A 20548-nucleotide genomic window follows, 5' to 3' on the forward strand; every position below is an offset into this window, starting at 1 on the left:
CCCACAGACACTTTCTTCTCCTGGTCCACACACATCACAGTATGGCTGTTTAGAAATTGGGTTTGGAAATATAGTGGACTCTTGAACAACAAAGGGATGCTCACCTCTGCATATTTGAAAGTCTGCATATAACTTTTGAATTCTCCCAAACTTAATTACTAACATGAATAGTCAACTTACACAATTTATGTATATGTAATATACTATATTCTTACAATTAAGTGAGCTAGAGAAAAGGAAATGTTATTAAGGAAGTCATAAAGAAGCAACAAATACATTTATAGTATGTATTGAAAAAAATCCACCTATAAGTTGACCCCACAGTTCAACCTGTGTTATTCAAGAGTCAACTGTAACTTCTTGTTCTTGTTTGTTTGTTTTTTTCCTTTTAATAACTTTTAACCATATTGTTAACTATATGCATTAAGTTTTACAGCAGATCTCAAAAACGTATTCTTCATGTATAACTATAACTCTATATTCATTGAACAACTCTCCATTTCTTTCTTCTCCCCAGTCCCTGACAACCACCATTCTATTTTATGTTTCTGTGATTTTGACTCTTTTAAATACCTCATATAAGTTCAATTATACAGTAGTTGTCCTTCTGTGGCAGGCTTGTTTCAATTAGCGTGATGCCTGCCAGGCCCCTTCATGTTGTCACAAATGGTAGGATTTCCTACTTTCTAAAGCAGAAGCACATTCCATTGTATGTAGGCACATTTTCAACATTTACTTTATCCATTTGATTTTCAATAGATATCTGAGTTGTGATATCTTTTAGCTATTGTGAATGTTACTGCAACGAACATGTGAATTTAGGTATCTCTTTGATCCTTAATTCAATATTTTTGGATATATACCTAAAAGTAGGATTGCTGGAGCACATGACAGTTTTAGTTTTAATTTTTTGAGGATACTTCATAATATTGTCTATAGTGGCTTGCACCATTTTACATTCCTACCAACAGAGTGCAAAGGTACCAATTTCTCTACAACCAAGCCGTGACTTTTATCTTTTATTATTTTCATAATAACTATCCTACAATATACACAAAAAATAAAATAATGCCCAAATCTATAAAACTCCTATTAAAAAACACATGGAAAAATCTTCATGACATAGGTCTTGACAATGAAATTAACAGATTTTATTTGTCACTCAGAAGTCTCAAACATTACAGTTTTTTTTTCATATTCTAACTTTTTATAGGCATGCAAATACAGTTTCTTTCAAATAGCAAATTTACTTCTCATTTTTAAAAAGGCCTTTAGTTTTTAACTTTTTATCCACAAATTTGCTGCCAGTACACTGGTTAATAAGAATATATATATTTGGCTGTTGATATGAAAGTGCCCACTTTTAGAAATTGATGCACATAATTAGAACAAGGATAATAATAAGTACTCCAAGTGAGTAGAATAGTAGTAGCTACACAGGAAAATTAACTGAAAATGTTAGAATGTCTATGTAGTAGAAGACAGTCTCTCTTGAATAATTTACTAGTACTTAGTAAGCTGTCAGAGTTCTATACAGCAAAAACAAAACCCAAATCAGGTAGAGATATTATTAGAGAAAATGATGGCCTATTATAACTTACATTTTAAGGATTTCTCTCGGTTCTCCTCTAGTAATTTTGTGGACAAAGATCAATATTAATTATACAGGGCACACATGTATTTTGACAGACATTATTTAAAAAGCCAAAGAAAACAGTCACAGACTCATCAATGATGACTTTACTCTTCTTATTTGTATATGTTAAAATTTTATTGACTTGTCCATGTTCATGAAAAATAATCTCAGAGTTCTTTTTCCATTTTAATAGTGGTGGGATAGTATTTCTAAAAGAGCAGAATGGTTTATTAGAATAGCATGAACTTTAGCCCTAGCCGGTTTGGCTCAGTAGATAGAGTATCAGCCTGCGGACTCAAGGGTCCTGGGTTCGATTCCGGTCAAGGGCATGTGCCTTGGTTGCGGGCACATCCCCAGTGGGGAGTGTGCAGGAGGCAGCTGGTCAATGTTTCTCTCTCACTGATGTTTCTAAATCTCTATCCCTCTCCCTTCCTCTCTGTAAAAAATCAATAACATATATTAAAAAAAAAATAGCATGAACTTTGGAGTAGGATCTAAGTTGGAATTATTGTTCTACCATGTAATAGTCCTGTGGTTTGGGGCTATTACATAACCTCTCTGAGCTCAAATTTCCTTATCTGTAATGTGGGATAAAACTCACTAAGGGATGTCAGTACAGATATTATAAAGACTCACCATAGTGCAAGACATAAAGTAGCTCTTCCTCTATTCATGCTTATTTTCTGAAAATAATTACTTATTTCTTGCTAGAAATATTGACAAAAAGATTTTTTAAAAAGTCTGGAGAATCAAGTAATTTGTTAGAAATCAAAGATTTTTGAATATGAATTACATATGTATATATATATATATAGAGAGAGAGAGAGAGAGAGAGAGAGAGGTAAGTGTAGAGATAGGTAATAGAGATAGACATAAATATGAAGATAAATGGGAATCTGTCATTATATAACAAGTATAAAATATTATTTCTCTTCACATTTCAAATATTGACTCAGCTGATTAGAATATAGTATATATTTTTTAAATGTAGCTATTAAGATATTTAATATAAAGGAAAATTATTTTTGTCAGAGACCACTTTTGTCATAGAGTCAAAGCAAAACTATATTTTCTCTTAACATTGATGAATTTATATTTCTATTATATATTTTTTTAAATATATGTTTTTACTGATTTTAGAGGGAGAGGAAAGAGAGAGAGAGAGAGAGAGAGAGAGAGAGAGAGAGGGAGAGAGAGAGAGAGAGAGAGAGAGAGAGAGAGAGAGAGAGAGAAACATCCATGTGAAACAGAAACATCAATTGTGCCTCCTGCATGCCTGCTACTGGGGATCTAGCCCAAAACTGGGCATGTGCCCCTGACAGGGAAATGAACCTTTGACCTTTCAGTGCAGTGCATGGGTAACTTTCAACCAACTGAGCCACACCAGCCAGGCCCTATAATATTTTTAATGATCTGTGTAACATGCTCCTCTTCTGTTTTCTTTAAAGATTCAAAGAAGAGAGGTATTGAATTCAATATAGATAGCAATAAAAATGGAGAAAGATTTACAACTGTTGGGCTAAATGACACAACACAGACTTACATTTCTTAGCTACAGCTTGGGAGTAATCATGCAGCTACTTTCTACTTAATAGAGCAGCATGGTAATATCAATCACATTTTTTCTTACTACATTTTTCAGCAATATGATACTACTGAGTGGATGATTCATGCAAGGCATCATATGGCTAAGGAGTTTATGTTTTGCTTCTTTCCTAATCTTTGAATTGGAAAACCTTGAGTTACAGTACCCAACTTTGTCAACAGACTTCACTGGAAGTTTTCTCATGTGATAAATTGAACTACAAAAAAGTGCTTCAAAATACTATACTCCTACAGTTACATTAGAAATAGGGTGTGATAACTAAGATTTAATGTAGTGATATACAGGGAGGATTTAAATGTAAAAAAAGTAAAAATGGGCCATAGGGAATTGTGTGGTACTTGTACCAGGTAGTAAGGGAAGGTAGCCCTGACTGGTTTGGCTCAGTGGATAGAGCGTCGGCCTGCAGACCAAAGGGAAGGTGATAAGAAAAATATAAGGTGTTTTAAAAGAGTAAACATTATTTATTTGAAAACATCTTGCATGTAGCATAAGCATTTAATAAATTTCCATTCCCAAGGGGAGTCAATTCCCAGATGATAATAATTCATCTTCAGGATTAAGGTAAATGAAAAAGTGGTATGTATATAGGCTGCTATTGAAAGCTTTTAAGCTACTGGCTGCATTAAGCACTGAGCACAGATTGTATCACATCTTGCTAGATTTCTACTAAGGAATATGATTAATCTAGCTTCTTGCTAACATTGGAATTTAATGTCTGAATAGATTATACTAATATACACAACTTTTATTTTTATCATTGTCACTGGCAGCATTATATTTGGAAATATTGGGCTATTACAACAATCCTTACTTAAGGATTAACTTAAATACATTAATATCATTCGACTACTATGAAATAAAATTAACTATAAGATTATTTAAAAGAGTATTTCAATTTGTTAAGCTCTACAAAAAGATTACTGAATGGCCTGGTCAGTGTGCCTCAATGGTTAAGCATCAACCTATTAACCAGGAGGTCACAGTTTGATTCTGATCAAGGGCACATGCTGGGTTGTGGGCTCAATGCCCAGTATGAAGCATGAAGGAGGCTTCTGATCAGTGATTCTCTCTCATCATTGATGTTTCTATAGCTCTCTCCCTCTCCCTTACTCTCTGAAATTAATAAAAAAAATATATATTTTTAAAGATTACTGAATGAACAAATTATATTGTTCTCATATAAATTAATAACCGTTATAAAAATGCAATGAGTACAATTCACAATACAGGGATTTAGAAATATGCTAAAATGTAGCCATTCATACCTTAATATTTTAAATGACATATAAATGCTTAAGAAGTATTTGCCTGTTTTAGAAGTAGAGGCAAGGATCTTAAAACAGATTCAAACATGGCTCTTTTACATTAAAGGCAGTTTGAATATATGTTATCACCAATTTTGTAAATAGAATAATATATTTTGGTAATAGAGACAAAGTAATTAACTTCTCCAGTCTTCGCTATTTTTTTAAAAAAATGGAGAAAATACTTATTTCAAAGGAGCAGTTATATAGATTTAATATTATGTAAGTAGGATCTTAATGTTTACAGAGGCTAAAAAGATAATATAAATCAATAAATAACATCACCTATAAAAAGGCATAGGTGAAGTCAAATACAGCAGTCATTGATTAATAATTTTTACACTCACTCAATGTGAGAGGGAATAATTAATAACAAGGAAAATCTATAATTAAAGATAAGGTGTGGACATCATAGCCAGAGTAAAATGATGCTTATGAGCTAAGTGCTAGAATAAAAAAGAACCAAATACAAACAAATATTTGAGAAAAAATGAAATAAATTAATAAATGAAAAATATGGTTAATTTACTGAATATTATTCAATAGAAGATTACACTAAAAGCATTTTAAATCTGAGTGAACAATTCTTTTGAAAAGCAAAAATTAAAACAAAACTAATACTTGTCACAAGCATTTACACATTCATAAGTTTAACATAAAATAAAATGTACTTAGGATAATCAGAGTCATGTCAAGATTAACCATGCTTGATAAGCATTTATTATTTTACTAGAGGCTGGTGCATGAAAATTCATGCACTGGGGGTGGGGGGAGATCCCTCAGCCCGGGCTGCACCCTCTCACAATCCAGACCCCTTGGGTAGGGTCCCCAGGCCTGGCCTGAGATCAGGGCCTATCGGGGCTTTCCTTCCCCTGGCTGCAGGCAGCTGGCCCCACCCCCACCCCCGCTTCTGCCACTGCTTGCCATCTGTGCAGCGCTGCCCCCCTCCTCCCCTGCCACCAGTGGCCTCCCTCTGCAGATGGCAGGCATGGGGTGCAATGGCTTGGCTGGCCTGGGCCTCCCTCAGCGGGGTGATCACTGGCCGGTGCACACCTGCCATAGAGTAGCCACCAGTGGCCTGGGACTTCCTCTTTCTTTGCTAGGGGGCGGGGCCAGTCCAGTGAGGGGCCATCTGCCTACCTGATTGTCTCTAACCATTTGCCTGCCTACCTGATCACCCCCAACCACTTGCTTGGGGGTGGGGTCAGCCCGGCGAGGGGCTGTGTATTATATAGGATGAGCTTTCATTATTTACTATAAATTCTAATATCCATGCTCTCAATTTGGCCAATGACATTGTCACATGCTGTGAAGTAACTTATTCCATAAATCTTTTCATTTTGTGACCCAGAACACACTGAAATTATCTGCCTCATGATTTCTATGTCTGAAGGCTATATATTTAAATAACACCCTTTCAATACCATTAAATAGATCTGTTCCTAAGACATTGCCACTTTTGCACAATAGTGAAGCCTTATTATCTAACAAGTTGCCATGTGATCTGAATGCTTTGGAATTTACTGGTTTACTATTATCATAATAAATTGGGTATCTCTATTACCTACAAAGCAAAACAAGACTCAAGAGTTTTTATTTTGACTTATCGCCTACATTTTGTCTGCAAGGCATTATTTACCTTTAGGGGAATGTTATTATCCTCCTCTCATCACACAATGCCAATTTGCCTAATTTACTTTATGATAAAAGTAGACAAGCGATGATGATATTTTTTTATATTACTTCAGGCATGAGGACTAAATAAGCTAAGAGACTGAAGGTGCTAAGTATAAAATCGCTATGAAACTTTTAGAAAATCTGCATGTTAACATTTTGTTGGTGGTGCTCAGGAGAAAATGCTAGAAAGCCCTTTAAGATTCCATGATTACAGAGGCCTTAAACTCAATGAGTAGTTTGGAAAATAACTATGTACTTAGATTGAAAAAGAAGTTAAAATTATCAGTACTCCATGATTTCCTTAGAGTCATCTAAGGGAATTCAGTCAGAAAATAGTGTAAATGTGTGAAGAGATAATAAAACAAATGCCTTTCAAATGCCTGCTCTGGAGTGAAGGGCTGAAATGACGTGCCTTCTTAAAGTTTTGTGAAGTTGAATTTATGCCACACATTTTTTTTTTTTTAGTAGAAGCTGGACTTTTTTAAACTTAATCTTTATTGTTGAGATTATTACAGATGTCCCTTCCCCCCCCACCCCCACAGCTTCCCTCCACCTGGTTCCCACCCCACCCCAGGCCCTCATCACCCTATTGTTTGTGTCCATAGGTAATGCATACATGCATATAAGATCTTTGTCCAATCTCTACCCCCACCCCCCCATACCCCTTTCCCTCTGAGAATCATAGGCCACACATTTTTATCAGCTGTGCGCAAAGAGCCAGGATTATACATCTGTGTGTCCTATTGTGCTTTGTTTGCCCAGATTTCTGAATTCTGATATAGCTGATTGGGAGATGAATATGCCAGAAAGAGTGAACCAGACAGTTTGATTATTGTTCTGCCTCCTAATTTGCTTTAGTTTCCAACTTTCTGCATATTTCCATATTTGTGTTACATATGAATATAACATTACATATGGAATGTTATTAAATATGTAATTCATTAAAAAGAACATTTCTATTTCATGCAGTAAAAGCATTTGCCAATTTTAATACATTTCACCTAAACATAGCCACTATGTTTCTAATACATATCTGTATACTAAATTCTGATATCATTATAAAAGTTTTGAAAACCTTTAGGCAAAAGTGAAATTTCAATAATAAATAAATTTTTATTGAATAATATATTTCTGTTCTTACCTCAAACATGTCCTGATAGAAAGTCAGAATGTGTTTTTTTTATACAGTTTATTTTTAAAAAATATATTTTTTTATTTTAGAGAAGAAGGGAGAGGGAGAGAGAGATAGAAACATCAGTGATGAGCGAGAATCATTGATTTGCTGCGTCCTGCATGCCCCACACTGGATATCCAGCCCACAACCCAAGTATGTGCCCTGACTAGGAATAGAACTGTTAATTCCTGGTTCATAGGTCTACGCCCCACCACTGAGCCACAATGCCTGGGCTTTGACACAGTTTAGTTCAGAAGACTGAGATTATACTGTAAACTAAAGAGAAAAGGTATTTTCTAATTTAATTGTGATATTTAAGTAAAGACCATATAAAAATAATAAATAATTATCAATCATAGTTAATCTTGACATGTATCCAATTATTCCAACTGCATTTTATTTAGTAATAAACTTATTAATATGTAAATATATGGGAAAAATATTAAATAATTGTTTTGGCTTTTCTAAAGACATATTAATTGTTCACACTGATTTAAAATGTTTTAGCATAACCCCAATATTGAATAATATTCAGTGAATGTCAAATAAAAATGTTAAAAATACTTTTAATTTATTGATTTATTTTATTTTTCCTCAAATAATAATTATACTAATATTAACATCAGAATGTCATTTTAGGGGTATGTTTCAAAGGGAAAACAGTGTGATTGCATTAAATTTATGAAGTTTTTATTGTAAATATTTACCTTCACAATATTGTCAACACACACACACACACAAAACTGACAAGAATTTAATTATCATAGCTAGCTAGATAGATATATGACAGATGGATGATAGATAGAGAGATGTAAGTAAAATAATCCAAAAGAAAACTAGCCCATAGTTTTAAAAATACCTTTCAGAGATAAGGAAAAATTAAATGCCAATACATATTATCAAAAGATGTTAATCTTCATTAGCATTCAAAGTGAGGTTGACTTATCAGTTATTAAGGGAACATAACTTTAACCATAGAGAAATGCCATTTCACATCCACAGGAATACCAACAATTAAAAAGCTGTATAACACTGAAACTTGAAGATATTTGGGGAAAAAGGAATCATTATACATTGCTAGTAGCAATGTCAGTTCACCACCTTTGGAAGAGCACTTTGGTATTATCTATTAGAGTTGATTTTGTCTTTGCTGTGCAAACCAGCAATCACAGGTAGCAGAGAAACACCGAATTGCCATATAATCAAAAATTACTTAAGAAGAACCTATCATGTACTTAATATTTTGCTATAATTTATAATTGCTTTTTAATTACTTTCATATCTCCATGGCAACCAAACTAATTTAATTTAAATACTTTTTACATTGGCTGTAATTTGATTTACATAGTTAAATCTGTGTGAAGTTAGCTACCTTTCCAAGTGCCTGAATACCATATCAGTATTACTCCAAATTTATCTATTTGTTTCTTGTCTATTAGAAAAAGGACTTTACAAAATTTATAAAGTGAATAAGAGTTTTCATTGTAAGGAGAGCAAAAAATCTACAGGGAACAATAGTTTGTTCATTTGTGCTTTCACTGATTAAATATTTATTGAGGAAAGATTAAACACAAACCATGTTGCTAGCTCATGAATAGCACTGAATCAGACAATTCTGTCCTACCAGATAGGGTGTAGTTTAGTTCAGAAAGGACAATCATAATATATGGTAAAAGAAAATAATTGTAATAGACATATAAGCCATGCGTGATAAGATTGCAGACACAAAAACATCAAATTCCAACTGAGTTGCATAGTCTTTATTGAGGTGATGACTTTCAAGATGACATTTAGTGGATGTATTCATACTTCCATACATAGAGACTTAGTAAAAGTATTACAAACCCAGGGAAGACTCATTAAGTCCATGGTGAAATTTGTGTAATATATAATCAGAAAATATTTGCTGGGATCTTGCAATACATGATAAGAATGAATTGTTGGGTAGAACTAGATTAAGGGGGGCCTTGACATGCATAAATAGAAAAAAGTCAAATTAGGAGTGATTTAGATGCCATATTCCTACAAAGATAAAGTGTCTACGTATTCATTATATAGTTTTTATTCTACAGATATCACAATAAGCATTTTGTTCTAGATTTCATTGTTAACATATAGAAGACATTTGACGTGTGGTTTTTGTTTTGTTTTGTCAGTTTTTTTTTAATTGCCTAGGGAGAATAAACCAAGTTCGAATAACCATCAAATAGTCTTGTATGTTTACCATTTAATCTCAAAATTGAATACCTATTGTAAAAAAATCATTGCCCCATGTTGCTAGAACACAATTAGTGTGACCATTCAATGTGAGGTTGTATTATCTTCCCTTACCCAGCTTTTGTAAAGCTATTTGACATAATAGCACCTCCTAAAAGATGGTGTTACTTGGTTAATCAGTCTATTTGAACTGCTATGAAGAAAATTGTATCCTCTATCTATAATAATAAATATAAATATATAATAAATATAATGATAGATGCAAAATAATCTACTGTCAACCTCATGCCTTTGCGGCCCTCTGAGCAACCTTTACCTCATGCAGTCTATACAATTGGTACAATGTTGGCCAGACAGACAATTCTGGCTACAAATCCTAATCTGAAAACGTTCTGTGTGATATTGAAACAAGTGGAAGCTCCGCTCATCAGTTTATTTTTAGAACATTATTTTACTCCAGATTAATTAATTAGCCACTTATATTTTAACACATACTTGTTTTATTTTGCTCTTTTAGATTAAACTAAAATAAAAATTAACTCAATTAGAGACATTTGTAGAAATGTAATTTTAATATATCTAATGCTCTAAAATACTCGGGACAGTGTCTAGCACATAATGAAGGCTGAGTAAGTGTTTGTTCTAATTAGCATTATTATTATTCTGGGTCAGCAGTTATTAACTTTAATGTTTTTTCAATATATTGAACAATGAATAAAAATGATGTAGCCCCTGCTGGTGTGGGTTAGTTGGTTGAGGATCGTCCTGTGCACCAAAAGGTTGCCGGTTCAATTCCCAGGCAGGGCACATGCCCGGGTTGCAGGGTTGCAGGGGACATTCAGGAGGCAGCAGTTCAATGTTTCTCTCTCTCCCTCCCCTTTCCTCTCTCTACCTAAAAAAATAAAAAAATAAAATGAGTAAAAGTGATAGAACCCTATGCTGGATATGGGACTAGTCAAGAGTTACAAATTAGATGTTTTATATTTATATTTAATAGCAAACTATTTTGGGTTGAGATACTTTATATTCAAGAGTGAACAGTAATTAAGGTTTACATGCATGTAGAGTCCATGATATCAGAAGGCTTCAGCTGAAAATGCTCACACATTTCCATGCCAACGTACCTCTTACCCCGGCTATGGTTGGCTCCCCTCTGCCACTTGGCCTAGTTTCTTTGCTCTTCCTGTCACTTCTCTGCTGAGCATCTTTGACCCCATCCACTTTTCCTCTGTGCCAGTAACTGCAGCTGCTCTAGAGTATCATCGATGCCTGTTTTTTGTTCTGCCCTTTTTTCAATGTTGACAATGGAGGGAAGAAGAGCAGCTGGCATTGTTCTCTGTCATTAACACAGAATCTGTATCATGTGGGGTAGGACAGGAAAGACGGGGAGAGAGGACAGATAAAACTAGAGGAGACCAGCACCAAATTGCCAGCATACAAGTGAGGCCCCTTGGAACTGGATCTTCCAGCCACACCAAGCTTTCAGATGCCCAGAGCTCCAAGAGATACCCCAAATCAGAACCCGCCCAGCCACCCCACCCCACAAGACGATAGATGTATTTTGTTGTTTTAAGCCACTAAGTTGGAGGTAATTTTTTATGCATCATGCAATAGCCACTGCAGATATTATGCTCACTTAGTTTGGCATTGGAGCAAAAGATGGATATAGTTTTTACTTCTTTGGCGTGCTGGTTTTAATTGGTTGACATGGCAACAATCCTTATGTTGTGTTGGCTTTGATCAGACTTGTTTGGTGACCAGGAGTAGACTCTATATGGTTAAGTATAGGTTATTTTAGAATTGATGTGAACGTTACACTGGCTATGTGGAGCAGTCAGTGATGTGTCCACATTCAGAACGCAGAACCTGACATTACGTAGTCAGACAACGGCTGACCCTTTTACCTCTCCTGTGGGTTGTATATTCTCTTTCTGCCTTTCATGTCTTCTTGAGTCCTTCTGTACGTTATCACAAATTATCATAGCCCTAACTCTACACTATGGCGCCTTTGCCTATGCATTTCTACAATTCTTGTTCTCTGTGCTTTTTCTTTTCAAACATGATTTCTTGGTTCAAATCCCCACCCCACCCCACCCCTCACCAAAGTATCTTATTATTCCATCTTATCACTTCAGAGAAATTAAACCATATATTTCTGGCTAGTGCCTAGGTTGTGTGCCCTAGTGCAAGCCAGACACTATAGCCTAATAACTAATGTTAGACACTAGTTTGGAAACATGTGTAGCCACTAAGGACAGCTTCTTCAACTAGTGCCAAAAGAGTGAGTTTCACTTAAAAGTGGTTTTGAATTTGGCATATGGCAGGCAATGTACTTGACATACATTACATAGCTTTCCATCCTAAAAATAGTGTGTTTTAAATATCTCACTTCATTCTCCATATGTACATTCAAAGAAATTTCAACTGCCCTAATGTTAACCATACATTTTTTTCAGTTACATTAAATTTTACCTACATTTTTAAAATGTTACCCTTTTTCGTTTGTCCTCTAAAGTTGTCAATTTCTCAAATCCAAAGGAAAATCAGTCAGTAAGACATATAGCTGAAATGTTATCCTCAGATAAATGTAGTATAAAAAACGTTTTGCACTGCTGAACACATTACACTTTCAGACGAAGACAACGACAAGCAGAAACCTTATTTAGTTGAAAAGCCAGTTTACACATGAGTAGCCAAGGAAAATAGCTGGTCAGTACTATAGCATGCTGCTATGTAGTGAACTCTCTTATTGCTGTTGCTTATATGATATTCAATTCCCCACATTTATTTCTACATAGCATATCTAATATGAAATCCATCACTTTGAATATAATAGCAAGTATACAATAGATAAAATAAGGCAATTTATTAAAAAACATTAATAAAGATTCTGTTACTAGTGTCCAGGCATCTCCATTGAACCATATTTTCATTATAAGGCATATGTTATCTTCAGAAAGAATTTGACATTTCAGCTGTCATGAATAAGTACTAAATTACTGGGGAGTCAGTAACTGTGAGGTTTTTATTTTCTAGTTACCAATAAAAGCTTTTGGGACAGAAAATTTATTTATGGTATATTAAGGAATGCATTTGTGTTTCACGGATTCCATATGTAGAGAAAAAAGTCAGAAAGCCCAACTCTTGGTTCTACACACACTAGCAATAGACAAAAATCTAAGCTGGTTTAAAGAAAAACTAGAAGGAAATTAGGTGAATAATTCTGCTAAGAATATTACTGTCAGATTTAACATAAGAGTAAAGACTAAGAAATTCAAAATGACTTGATATTTGAAATGTGAATTTAATATAACACAGGCATATCATGGGAGACATCTGTGCTATGCTAAGGACTTTGAGCTCATATACTAACACACACACGTGCACACACGTGTGCGCACACACACACAAATTTATACATACATTATGTGTTTTTTAGCAAAAGGGTGGCATTATGAAGCCTGAATTTATTATAGTTAGCTATGTATATTGTATGAAGGATAAATTAATATGACAAACATATGGACTGCCATTTCCCATATGTAAATAGCAATCCAAATAAAAAATAACATTCCTTTTATTGATAATTACTTTTATTCATAAAAATGGCTATATTGATCTCTTTGGTATGGCAGAAAGCGTGTATTGTTGTAACCTGACTAATCATTTGGGGTTTGACATTTGGGGTTTACTTTGTGTAGGAAAGAAGGAGGTTTCAAGTGGTGAGGGGTGGCTGGAGCAGGGAGGGAAAGAGGAGAGAATTCTCTTGGCTTATCTGGGCTTGTTGACTTGATACAAAAGAAATCAAACATCTAGTATGCTCATTCATGATATTAATATAATCTCTGCCTCTATGCTTAGGTTATTCTGCTCTCAGAATTATCATCTTAAGTACCATGGTTATTTTTATTCAATTTTATGCATTACATTCAATTTAGATATATTTCCTCAGATTTTGTTATGAAATCCAGACTATCAAATTTATCAGTAAAAATGTCTGTATTAATTTAAAATCATTATAGCTACTGCTATTCCTTCCTTCTTCCTTCCCTTTCTCCCTCTGTTCATTCTTCTATCTATCTATCTATCTATCTATCTATCTATCTATCTATCTTGCTCAGCAGTACATCAGTTAAGTCTATACCTTAGCTTCTGGCTAAAACTCTTTGGGGCCACATGTTGAATTACTATTTTTGTAGTTTATATAAATTGTGATTATATTTTATTTTTTAAATATTTAATGTCTTGAAGAAATTTTTGGATTTAAACATGTTTTTATATTTTCCCTATTGTTGTCTGAGTATGTCTAAGCTATTTACGCTTATTGGCAAAACATACAGACTAGAGACTTGTTATTTTCTAATGTACTTTGTGGCCATTCTTGAAAATCTTTCAAGACATCTTGAAAAAAAAATACTTTCTGTTTGTATAGTCCAATACTTGTTATAAAAATATTAATTTAATCTTAAAATTATATTATTAAAACTTTGTCCTTTTTCTCTTCATTTTTGAAATATTAAGAGTGAAGAATAATATAAACAGAATGTGTCTGTGGATTTATCAATGTTGTATTCAGTCCTAATAGTTTCTGCCTTATATTGCTATATATTTGGTTTATATAATTTTAAGTTCAATATGTAGTGCCTTTAATTTTATTTTCTCTAATGTTAATATCACAAATAATGTACTTTTTGGTACTTTCTCATAAGTGATTGTTTATCTTAAAAATAAACCATCCTTATTTTTAAGTCCTTAGTCCTTTAAAATAGCAGTGCTTTGATATACTAGTAGGGTTTGTGCATGCTTTTGCCTATATCTATAAATTATATCTCTAAAATTCTCACTCAGTTTGCTCTTATTCATCTTTTATGTCACCTTCAGCATTATCATTAAGGAAGTTTCCTCCAGTCTCAGATTAGACTATGTCTAATCCACCTGTTCAAAACACTTGAATGACTGTTTCTCTCTTTTATAACACATTGAATTTGCAATTTTTTTTCTCTACCATGATTTGGGTACTGTTAGTTCACTTTCCCCTTCTTAACTAAAATAGATGCTCTATTAGCACAGAGCTGGGTCTGTTCTAATCTGTGTGTTGAATACAATATCTGGCACATGCTAGGCATTCACTCAATACTAAGTGAATGAATGGAGATATATGTCTAGTTACTGTTCTTATAAACTAGAAAAATAATGATAAGTGTAATCATGGCTCAACTTTTCCTGAGCATACAGAAGAAAGGTTTATCTCCTTGACATTGTGTACAAGACTTTCATGATTTTATCATGGACAAATTCTCTGGCCTCAGCTCCTATCAGTTTTGCCTTCCAACTATATTCAATTACTTAAATTTCTCTAGATGTATTATGGTGTGGTCTGTTGATATACCTCGAATGTTTCTAGCCATGGTCCCTTCTGAGTTTGGATGACATTATCTTTCTTAAATATCACCAACCCAGTGAAGCTATCCCTCCCTCTGCTACCCAACCTCTACCCCTCAGAGATAATCATGTCCTGTTCCTAGCCACTGAGCCTGGTATTTGTTTCTTTGATTGGATTTATCACATGGTCATAATTATTTGTTAGCATGGTTCTCTCCCTTCACAAGCCTATGTCCTCTCCTTGCAAATAGATCTATTCTTTTCATATACATGCCAAGCATACTCTAAGCAACAAGAACAGCACCATAAAATGCCCTGAGGAGATATACATATCATGTGTACATGTTTGAATAAATATTCTTAAAGAATTAAGAACACCCAAAATCACAAAAGAATGCTTACTCTACAAAAATTTATTTAGAAACATATATAACAAGTGCTGAAAACTGCATGCTTAGTCCTTCAGCCTCCAGCTAGGAGTGCTGGACATCCACCATGGGTATTTGGTTGTTTTGTTTTGTTTTTTTTAAGTGATTATGCTTTAATATGGTTAAAATATTCAGGGAGTAATTATATGTGTGTGAGATTTTCTGTTAGTTATACTTTCTTTTTACTTATATTATTTTTCTTTGAAAACATAGAAATTGGATAACTTTAAATTAGTAAGGCAAGCAGACATTTCCTTGAGAATATTTCTATTGGTATTATTTCTTTATTTCTATCTTACTATTTTACCTCTCTACTGATTTAGTGCTGTATCATATTTAATATACATATTGTCTAGAAACAAGTTAATATAAACTCTTACTTTGCATTGAAATAATACACCATATATTTTATTCTGTCTTGTTTAAAAAGTGAAAACATATACTTAAAAATAAGCAACTTTTGTGTTCAAAATCCTATATTCATAAGAAATCTTAGGAATATTGAGAATTATAAAAATATAACTTTTACAATTTGTGACTTCTAATGATACTGTCAAATAAACAAATAGTTTAACTGCCAATCCTTGTTCTAAAGCTGTATTTCAACACAATTAACTTAAAAATCCCATTCTTTTCAATGATGCGTAAAATGTTCTGTGTTTATTAACAAAATCTTTATGCCCAAGAAGAATAGGCTATTTCAAGAAATGAAGGGAACATTGTTAATTATTCCCAGCATTTTACTGTTTTGTTCATTTTAAAGTAGTTTGTTGAATTCACTTCACTATTTTTATGTACATGTTCTGTCTCAGAGATTGTGACCTCTTTAATAGTTATTTACATTATTGTGCAACTGAAGCTCTCTTTACTCATTTTTCCTTCTCTTTCTTTTTAACATGCTGCAGTAGCTAACATATTATGGAGAGAAGAAGGTACTAAATTCTATTATTTCTTATATTGTTGTAATTATTTTGCTTAATCTTTTGGTATATATGTTGACTATCAGTTTTAATAACAGTTTTTATTTTGAGCCAATATTTTTATTTGATTATATTTCAACATTTTTGTTTAAACTTCTACCATTAAATATATTAATACTGCTCATCAGCTTGAATCATAATTGATATACAGCCAGGAAATTAAATTACAATATATTGAAATACTTTTAAGAGTATAAAATTAAGTTAAAAAAACTTTAGTTAAACATAATTTACATAATAAGCCCTCATTAGGTTAGGAAAAGAACAAATATAAAAACTGTTGCCTTATCTAGGGAATATAATAAATTATTTAACAAAATGGGTTATAAACTTGAGGGACCTGGATTCAAATTCAGTCTCCATCACTAGGGCCTTTTTATGAAATAATATTCTTATTTCAAAAATAAGGATATTTATCAGTACTCATAGGATTGTTATCAGTTTTTTAAATATAGTCCACATTCAATAAATAGTATCTATTATCATTTGTTATTATTGTTGTTTTTATTGTTTTTTACTTAATCACAAAGGCTGGAAAGTGTTAGACCAGCTACTCAAATAGCCCATCAATGTGTTTTAATTATATTCTAAGGAGAAAAATATCTGTACCAACATTACACTTCAGGTAAACAGTGGCCCAAGTTATTGTCTTCACAGTCCATCCAAAGCAGCTTCCCACATGAGCTGAAGACACTGCTACCTTTGAAGGCCATGAATCGTAAGATTCAAATAATTTTGAAATATATTTATTTCAATTTTTTTCTCAAAGATGAAGATACTACCTCCCTCCTTTTTTGAGATAACATCACTCATATAATAAAAGTGTAATATGCTAATTAGACCAGACAGCCTAATGACCTTCCGGATGAAGCCGCGGCTGCAAGGGCTGAGGCAAGCTGCCATGGCTATGAGAGCAGAGCCCCTCGCATGAATTTTGTGCATCAGGCCTCTAATATATATATTGTAGTGTGTGTGTGTGTGTGTGTGTGTGTGTGTGTGTGTCGGATGACACCTACTTCCTAAATTACAGTTGCCCAATAAATAGCTTGACACAATCATTCCTCAAAGCTTTATAGGAAGAATGAAAGAGTAAGTCTTATTTTAAATGAACATAATATAAGGGTCTTATTGCAGTGGAATGCTGGGATACTACTGTGTGTGTGAAAATATTTTTAGCTCCAAAGGTATAGATGCAAAAACGTACGAGCATTCATGAACCAAAAGTCTACTTCTGCCTAGTTATCAATGTGAGAAATGCAATTGTGTACAATCTATTCTTGCCTATATTTTTCTTTAACTAAAAAAAGAAGAATTCTTCTATATGTCAACAAAAGATAAGTAAGTTTAGGATAATTTGAATGTGAAAAGATTAATATTTACTATAATTTATATGCTAAAGTAATGTAAAATTAAGTCAGAGGAAGGCAATAATTACAAGTTCTCACTGCATTGTAGAATTATAATTTGCTATTGACTATAACTTAAATGCTAAAGTAATTTAAAATTAAGTCAGAGAAAGGCAATTAACACCAAAAAATCTACTTTGTTATTGACTTAAATATTCATCTAGTGATCAGAAATTAGCCAAATTTTATTGTTGGTATAAATTACATAAAATATTTTCTATATATAATAAATAACATACTGGTATTAGCACAATACACTATCATTATTGAGCAGCTATCATCAAAGTATTGAGACAGGAAAGCACATTACACCCATTTTTTTATCTATTCCACGCATTCAAGGTGCATTATTGATTAGAAAATCCTCTGGAAATTAATTCTCTCTTATGAGGCTGCAGGTAATTCTTGCTTATGTCCTCTTTCTGTATCGAAAGAATAACAAAGCAAAAAGAAAGCTCACAAGGAACCAACAAATATGGATTACATTCTAGAGCACAGTACTCTATTAGATTAACAATCGACCTGTAAAAGACAAAGCACATATGTCTGACTTCACCAGGGGATGGAAAAAGGGAAAGAAAAACAGCCTGCACATGTTCCCAATCTTTACTGCGACTAGAGCCATGAAGCTTTCACTGGAGTTAAGAACTTTTGTAATATACTACAATAAAAAGTAGTAATGAGGAGGGAATTGTAATTAAAACCTACATGGTTATCAAACTCCTTGGGACACAGGACTCTGTTACACTTTCCAATGTGACTGAGAACACATAAACTTATGTCTATTTGGGTTATTTTTATCCACTTATGTTTACCATATTAGGATTTAAAACAGAAAAATTTAAGTGGGTATTTATTAATGTATTAAAAGTAATTATAATAAGCCCATTACATGTAGCCATAAATAGCACATTATTTTTAAAGCTATATATTCAGAAAACAATGAGGGGACTCATATTTTTCAAATCTTTTAAGTGTCTAATTGAATAGGAAATGCTAGCTTCCTATATCTACTTCTGCAGTGAATTATTGGGACATCACTTTTGACATCATGTGTCTTATGGCCTGTTCAAAAGTACACTCTACTTCTGGGAGAATCTAACTGAGAGAAAAACACACACCAAAAAAGCCCACAAATGACATCTTAGTATTATTATGAAAACAGCTGTAACTTTGTAGACCCACTGAAAGGATCAACTTTGAGACCTGCTCAAAGAAAATAAATTTGATTAGCAGTTCATGGATTCACAGAATTTAACATCATGGAAAACTGAAATTTAACAGTATATCTCACAGTATAGAGTTGAGGAAATCATGAGGACAGTAATCATATTCAGGTTATGTACATTTCACCCTTTGTTTTTCTCCCCACTAATGTTTCAAAGAAGAGATAATGTCAGTTATAAAAATAGTGATAGTTTTTGTTTCTTGAAATCTTACTATGTGTCAGTCACTCTGCTAAATGTTTTAATTTCTCCATCTCATTACAATCTTACAACTCTGCTAAATGTTTTAATTTCTCTATCTCATTATATTCTTACAACATCTTTATGATATAAGTATAGTTAATATCTTCAAATTTTAAGATAAGGTAATTGTGACATGACTGAATAACTCTACCTCATGACTGAATAGCACAACCAACAGTTGGTTTTATAACTATGGTTTGCCTTAGAGCTGTCTGAATCCAGAGAATAGAGTTGATCTATCTGTTACATCCTCCCATCCCTTCTCAAAAAAAAGAGGTTAGAACATAGAAACTTATCGTTATAATGAATATATGCAAATATGTTGTTGCTACTTTACAAATAAATCTAATGAATGCCCCAAAAGAAAATCTGAATTTGTCTTCAATGATCAACATTTCCATCATCAGGTAATTTATATTGTTCTGTTCCCACTATATTTATAATAAATGTATATATGTACAATATTATAGCAGCAAATTTAAAAAGAAACACATCTGCATCATATATTCATATTATAAATTCTGCTGCTAAATACTAAATAGAACTTTTTGATGAACAAAATATGTCTAGCAAAAAAAGGCAAAATAGACCTCTTGTGGGTGAGGAGGGAGGGACTCAAAGATGACTCTAAAAGATATAGGTAAAGTTTTATTCCAAGTCAGAGTAATTGATACATAGTTGTTCACTTTACAATTATTATTTTTAGTAATATACTTATATATGGTATTTTGTTGGCATAACTATTTCATACACACCAATGAATTACATTTCACTGAAAACAATACAATGCAAAAACAAACTAAACCTTACATAATGATGTCTGTGTTTCTTCAGTAACCTAAAAAGTAGTTTATGCTTGGTAAAAATGCTGATGTGTAATTCATATTTTAAAAAGAAAGAAAATGGTCTCTCAGAATGGAAGGGTGATTTGGATGGATTAAGTGGGTTTTAGAGGAAAATACAGCTCAGAAATTTCATCAGTGCAAGAATAAAGTGGAATCCCACTGATTGTATTGTGTACAGAATATGGCAAAGTAATAAAAGGCAGGAAATTTTCCAAGAAAGTTTACAAACAAACTAGGCATAGAGTAGTGCCAGGTTCAATCATCTTCACATTCCTGATTGTGGAGTACAATTTCGAAGCAGCTAAAGGAGGGCAGAGTCATGTTCATTCAAAAATGTTCTATGGCCCATAACCCATGAACATAGACACTAGTACAGCGAAGGCCTGGGGAGGAGGTGGGAGTGGGATGGAGGGGATTATTTGGG

General features: G+C 33.2%; 1 protein-coding gene across 9 annotated transcripts in view; it reads left to right on the forward strand.

Annotated features, from left to right (window-relative positions):
• FSTL5 (follistatin like 5) overlaps positions 1-20548 on the forward strand; it is a 725468-nt gene that overhangs the window by 630299 nt on the left and 74621 nt on the right. For 7 of the 9 annotated variants that reach the window (XM_070415376.1, XM_070415375.1, XM_070415379.1 and 4 more), the window contains one exon: positions 16330-16356. The exons of the other annotated variants lie outside the window; for them this stretch is intronic. In XM_070415376.1, the coding sequence (XP_070271477.1) occupies positions 16330-16356 (27 nt within the window). The remainder of the gene's footprint in view (positions 1-16329; positions 16357-20548) is intronic. 9 annotated transcript variants of the gene reach the window in all.

The sequence above is a fragment of the Myotis yumanensis genome, unplaced genomic scaffold (genome assembly GCF_028538775.1).
Source record: "Myotis yumanensis isolate MYYU_CA2020_CCGP unplaced genomic scaffold, mMyoYum1.0.hap1 SCAF_5, whole genome shotgun sequence".
NCBI classification, from domain to species: Eukaryota; Metazoa; Chordata; class Mammalia; order Chiroptera; family Vespertilionidae; genus Myotis; species Myotis yumanensis.